Source organism: Nannospalax galili, unplaced genomic scaffold (genome assembly GCF_000622305.1).
Source record: "Nannospalax galili isolate Female #2095 unplaced genomic scaffold, S.galili_v1.0 scaffold305, whole genome shotgun sequence".
Lineage (NCBI taxonomy): Eukaryota > Metazoa > Chordata > Mammalia > Rodentia > Spalacidae > Nannospalax > Nannospalax galili.
Genome location: NW_008356258.1, coordinates 775,220 through 781,814, shown reverse-complemented (window position 1 = coordinate 781,814; position 6,595 = coordinate 775,220). Strand labels below are relative to the sequence as shown.

Sequence of the window (6,595 nt, the reverse complement as noted above, 5' to 3'; positions counted from 1 at the left end):
TGTGTGTGTGTGTGTGTGTGTGTGTGTGTGTGTGTTATGTGTACCAGTAGTCAATGTCAGGTGTCTTCCTCAATTACTCCCCACATCTCGTGTGTGTGTGGGGGGGTATGTGTACCAGTAGTCAATTTCAGATGTCTTCCTCAATTACTCCCCACCTTAGTTGGTTTTGGGGCGGGGGTTGTTGTTGAGACAAGGTCTCCCTGTAGCCCTAGCTGGCATGGAACTTGCTATGTATACCAGGCTGGCCTCGAACTCACAGAGATCTCCCTGCCTTTGCATCTTGAGTGCTGGGATGAAAGGTGTGCTGCCACACCTAGCTCTTCACCTTAGTTTTTGAGACAAGAACTTTCACCGAATCTGTAGCTTGCAGATTCAACTAGACTACCTAGGCAGTGAGTTACTAGTATCCTCCTGTCTCCCCAGCTCTGTACCACCACACCCGGCTTTTAACATGGGTACCAGGGATTGAATTTAGATTCTCATGCTTTAACAACAAGCACTTTACTGAGCCATCCTCCAACCCTGGGTTTTTGTTTGTTTTTTTAAGACTAGGTCACATTGAGTTACCCAGACTGGCCTAAAGCTTGTGACCCTCCCACCTCAGCTTCTCAAGTAGCTAGGATTACTGCTGCATACCGCCACACTTGGGCTTTCAGGTTTTCTGGTTTTTAAAGTAAATTTACTGTTTGTTCTAAATGTCTATGTTTTAAAATTAGAATGCAGTGTAGTGATGCACACTGTACTGGTTTTTCAGGCCCTGGAGAGTGAATTCGTTTCCTGCCAGCTTCACCAATGGATTGATCTCATTTTTGGCTATAAACAGCAAGGACCAGAGGCTGTGCGTGCCCTCAATGTGTTCTATTACCTGACCTATGAAGGAGCAGTTAACCTGAACTCAATAACTGACCCGGTGTTGAGAGAGGTAAGTCCTCTGACTTAAACCAAAACCAATAATGGAGAGTCTTACAGCCAGGTGGTATTGATATCATTCCCTGTCCTTCAGTTTACTGTTGGAGAGGGTAGAGCATAGTGGGAAGACTTAAGCAGGGCAAACTGTCAGTGAATCACCTATTGGGGGCTTGAACCCAGAACTTTGCCCCAGCATGATGTTTGACTAGGTATAAAATGAGAGCTTTTATCATTTTAACCTATTAAGTGATAAAATCATATTTTTAATTTTTATAGATTTGGAGACTTAGACACATGGTTTTTAAATATTAGGAAACTAGTAATTTATCTACCAAATAAATATGATTGTAAGCATAAGTCAAAATGTAATAAAACATTTCTATATAATACATAAGTATATGAACAACTGCATAGTAGTTAAAACTGGGGTTGAAGCCTGAAGCTTTTCTGTCACCAAGCTTAGTGTTAAATGGAAATGAGACTTGCTTTATCCTTGTCATGTATTTTCCAAGGTATAAAATACTCAAAACAGAGTCTTGGCAAATAGAATATTCACCTAAAATTCTGAAGAAGGTGTTGCTTTTTTAAATATTTCTAATCAATTATATACCCCCCAAATGTGTTGTGCCTCATATGAAAAATTATATAATCAAACAGATACAACCTCAAGCATCTATGTACTTTTAGAACAGAAGGACTAACTAAGAAGCCAAGGATGTTGATGCCTAGGGGCAGGTATATATTTGAAGTCTATATTATTTGTGATATATAAGATTTCCTATTTCCACCAGGACTTGCTATACTGATTGTAATTCTAGGACCTGATTATGTTGAAAGTATATAAATACATATTGAAATAAACTGGCTTATTATTACTTGACTTATGGCTAGAAAAGTCAGTGCATAAGCAAAAGCATTGTGTACTAAGTCTCTTTGACCCTAAATTGTGCCAATTCTGAGTTTCAGTTTTTCATATTTTAAAAACTATGGAGACTATATGAACTATTGACAATATGATTCAGAACATCATAGGGCTCTCTAAAACTGAGGTCAGAGTAATATATAAGTGATATTATTGAACAGTACATAATTTAGTTCTTTGAATAGAATATCAAAAGTCAGTCTGGTAGAAGTAGAAAACCAGTTCCTACATGTTGTCCTCTGACCTTTATGTGACATGCATACACTCACACATGCTTGTACATATACACACACAAATGAATAAGTGGACTTTACTTTTTTAACAGTATTTGAAATGTGGTACTTTATTCTGTTATATGCTAAAAATTCTTCAACAAACATTCAGCCTGTTTTTCCTTTTTCATACTCCCTTGTAATAATTATTTATTTTTATGCATAGCTGGTTCATAACTGAACTTAAATTTCACAAATGATTTAAGATTTTAGTTATTTTTATTTCATGTGTATGAATGTTTTGTCTGTGTGTATGTAAATGCACCACATGTGTGCCTGCTGCCCATGGAGGCCAGAAGAGGACTTGGATCCCATGGAACTGAAGTTATGGATGGGTGTTAGCTGCCATGTGGGTGCTGGGAACCAAATCCAAGTTCTCTGGAAGAACAGTAAGTGCTCTTAACCACTGAGCCATCACTCCAGCCCCTACAATAGGTTGTATACACATTTTTTTATTTAACATACCAGCATATGATTTATGTATAGTCTCTGTAGTCTAAATTTCAAAATTCCATAGAGTTGCTATAAATATGCAGAGTAGGATGCCATCTTTAAGCTATTCTTGTTGTGTCCAAAATGATATAACTGGCTCTGCCTTTCATGTCATTGAAGCTTATGCTGTAATTTACATCCCAAAGATGACTTTTAACCTGTGTCTGTCATAGCTGGTAGCATCCTCTTTACCTTCTTATTCAGTATAATTGGCTATTTTCATTCTGGATTGACACCCCCATATACCAACGATTTCCAAAAAAGTTACTATATTTTATTATAGTGAAGTCTAGAGGAGTGCCAACACAACTTTTGACAGGGACAGAAGTACTTGCTCCGTACTATGATCTCACAGCCTGGCCCACATGTGCTCTTGCAGTGTGGTTAGTGTGTCTGGTAGACTGAATATGCATGGGAATATGTGACTACCTGTGCCACATTAGCAGCAGCATCTAGAGGACTTCCCTGTGTATCTTGGTAGTATTCGTGTACAGAAAATTTTCATCTTCCCAAACTGAAGCTGTCTATACATTAAACAAACAATAGTCATCCTCTCCTATGTCCCTGATAATCACTACTGTATTTCTTTACATATGAATTGAATTGTTCTGGGTACCTCATATGAGCAAGAACCGTACAATATTTATTCCTTTATGTATGGAATATTTTCCATACATAAAGCATTGTATCTTTAAGGTTCATCCATCTTGTAGCATGTGTCAGAGTTTTTCTTCCTTTGTAGGACTGAAAAAATATATGTGCATACCATGTTTTGTTTATCTGTCATCCATCCATGGACGTTTTCAATTATTCTTGCCATTTGGCTCTTATGTAAGATAGCTTTGGTACACACATATCTGTTCAAATCATTGCTTTCAGTTTGGAGTACCCAGAGCAATTGCATGCATATATGTTGTATACTATGTATTAGATTCTGCATTCATTTAAGTAAACATGCCTATGGTTTTCTAAGTATGTTAACTACATGATATTCTTGAAATGAGAATATATCTTCTTGTTACTTAGTATTATTGATATAAACATATAGGTTTAATTCAAAAAGCTTTCTCCACAGCTATAAGGGAGAGTTTTTAATACTTTTATTGAGATACAATTCACATATGATACAATTCACTTCTTGAAAGTATACAGTTTAGGGGCTGGGGAGATGGCTCAGCAGTTAAGAGCATTGACTACTCTTGCAGAGGACCTGGGTTTAATTCTCGGCACCCATATGGTGGCTAACAGCCATCCTTAACTCCAGTTCCAGGGGAATTCGATGCCCTCTCCTGACCTCCATGGGTGTTAACTACGAGTACACTTACATGCATGCAGGCAATACACTCATACAGATAAAAACATTAAAAATATACAAATAAAATGTCACAAAAAAGAAAGTATACAATTTAGTATATTTATAAAGTTGTATAAGCATCACCACAATGTACTCTAAGAACATTTTTGTCCCTACAGAAGAAATCTTTGTACTCATTAGCAGTCACTCTAAGGAGACTATTCCTATGAATAGACATCTATCCATGTTTCATTGGAAAGATCCAAAAGGAGGAAGGCGTGTTAGACGTATGGGAGAGAAAGCATGTGTCTGAGAAAGTAGAAAGGAACAAACTCCAGAGCACAGAGAGAAATAAGCACTGGACAGGAGGGGACAATACTGCCTCAACGGAGGTTGGAAAGTGGTTTAGCATGGTGCAAAACCTATGTAAGTTTGCATGTATGTACCTAGTGGGGAGGTAACAAAACTAGCTTTATGTGAGCTTATACTAAGGATGCGGTAGTTTTGTAGAACTATCTGGCATAGTGATGAATGTTTATTTCTTTTCCATGTGTTCTGTGTTTTCAGTAGCAGGAGAATGAGTGCAGTAAAAGCCTGAGCAAAAAAGGTGTGTGTGTGTGTGTGTGTGTGTGTGTGTGTGTGTGTTCCCACCTTTGGGTGTGTGTTCCCATGTGTGCCAACATGTGTGTGTATACATATTTGTTCCTGCATCCACGTGTGTGTGTAGAGACAGACACAGGTGCATTTCAAATGATGAAATGTTTGAAAAAGGATTGCAGGTGACCAAGGAGGCTGCTCAGGGGATATTGATGAAATGAAGGTGACTCAGGGTACATTGAGGAGATAAGGCAGGCAGGAAAGGGCTGATGAACTGGGAAACTCTGTCGTTTGTATCTTCAACAACTATTCATTTTGTTCAAGATGCTAAAAATACACAAATGAGTGAGACAAATCTTATCCACATGAAGCTCAGATTCGAATGGGACTCAGAAAAGTGACCCAAACAATACAGACTGTAACTTCATTTTTGGTATGTGCTTTGGCAAACACAGGGTGAGTAAAGAGAAATGGGGTAATAGGGCAGAATCTTAGAGAGGATGGTCGCACACTGCCTGTCTTCATAGACACTGCTTCCTTCAGAATTCTGGGATTGCACTCTGTACACAAGGATACTCAGGAGGTAGCTCCCCTTCCAGTGGTGACACACATGCCTGTAAACCCTAGGCCAGGATACCGCCACATCAGGTCTTGCTGCAGACCTCTACTAGTTATGAAGCTTCCATTATCATAATTTATGGATTCACACATCCACCCCTCTTTAAGCCACACCCATCTTTCCTTCAGAATCTAGTGCCAGTGAGAGCCTTTCACACCCCATGTTAGTGCATTTGCATCTTCACTTGACTTACCTTAAAGCAGTGTCTCCTCAGTTTCTGTGAAGATACCAGGACAGACTGGTGCATTTCTGAAAGTACAAAGGCCATTTTTCTGTGAGACTATTTCTTTTCAGCAACTATATTTTACTTCTTTTTTATCACCGCTATACATGCAGTTCAGTTTGGAACTTTTTTCTGTCCACACAGAGGCAAAGTGTCTGCATCCAAGTTATGTGTTTGCCTTCTGCTTAGCAAAAGCTCCATTCCTATGGAGAAGTTGTTGTTCTAAAGTGAATGGTTAATACATATGGCATAGTAAGTGAGCATAAAATAATCTCTCTATAAAAAAGCTCTAAACAATAGAAATAATAACTATAAGAGGAGGAAGAGCAATCAGGGAAAACAGCCTGTAGCACATTAAATTTTTATGTTGTTTTTAATTTTTAGAAAACAGCTGTGTTATCAATATACATGTCTACATTTACATATATCACATACCAGAAAGAAGTGTTTTTCAGTCAGATATGCTAATCTGTTTTCAAATACCTTGTGACCCCAACTAAAGGTTATATCCTTATCTTTAGCTGAGGTTTTTTTTTTTTATTATTATTATTATTTTTGGTCTTTTTAAGACAGGATCTCCCTGTAGCTCCAGCTGTCCTGGAACTCACTATGTAGACCAGGCTGGCCTTGAACTCACAGAGATCCGCCCACCTCTGGCTCCCAAGTGCTGGGATCAAAGGCCTTGGCCGCCACGCCCGCTGAGCTGAGTATTTTTGAAGCCCTTTACTGCTTTTCATCCCTGTTTTAGGAGTTTTTATTTTGTCCCTCTTTCCCATGTTTTGGTCTATTCTATCTTCACAGCCTATAAATATTCTTTCATAGACAAGAGACAAGCATATCTGTCATTTTCTGATTATTAACTTTGCTCAATTTGATTTGACAGTCACCTTGCTTCCTTTGAGCACAATCTTATTAAGCTTTTCAGAAGAGAAAATTTAGGACACTTGAATTTGAGATCAAATAGGAGCAAAAGTAAATATTTTTACTTTTATAAAATCTATATACTTTGTAAAGTATTTTTAAAATAATTATTCCTGGGGCTGGAGAGATGGCTCAGCAGTTAAGAACACTGGTTGTTCTTGCAGAAGACCTGGGTTCAAATCCCAGCACCCACATGACAGCTAACAACTGTCCGTAACTCCAGTTCCAGGGGATCCGACAGCCTCTTCTGTCCTCCATGGACATTGCATGACACGGGTGCACTTACCTACGTGCAGGCAATACACACATAGACATAAAATAAAAATAATAAAAATTAAAAATAAAT

At 38.3% G+C, this 6,595-nt stretch overlaps 1 protein-coding gene across 11 annotated transcripts in view; it reads left to right on the top strand.

Annotated features, from left to right (window-relative positions):
• Positions 1-6,595, top strand: part of Lrba (LPS responsive beige-like anchor protein) — a 674,454-nt gene that overhangs the window by 602,432 nt on the left and 65,427 nt on the right. For all 11 annotated transcript variants that reach the window (XM_029556710.1, XM_029556708.1, XM_029556707.1 and 8 more), the window contains one exon: positions 755-922. In XM_029556710.1, coding sequence (XP_029412570.1) covers positions 755-922 — 168 coding nt within the window. The remainder of the gene's footprint in view (positions 1-754; positions 923-6,595) is intronic.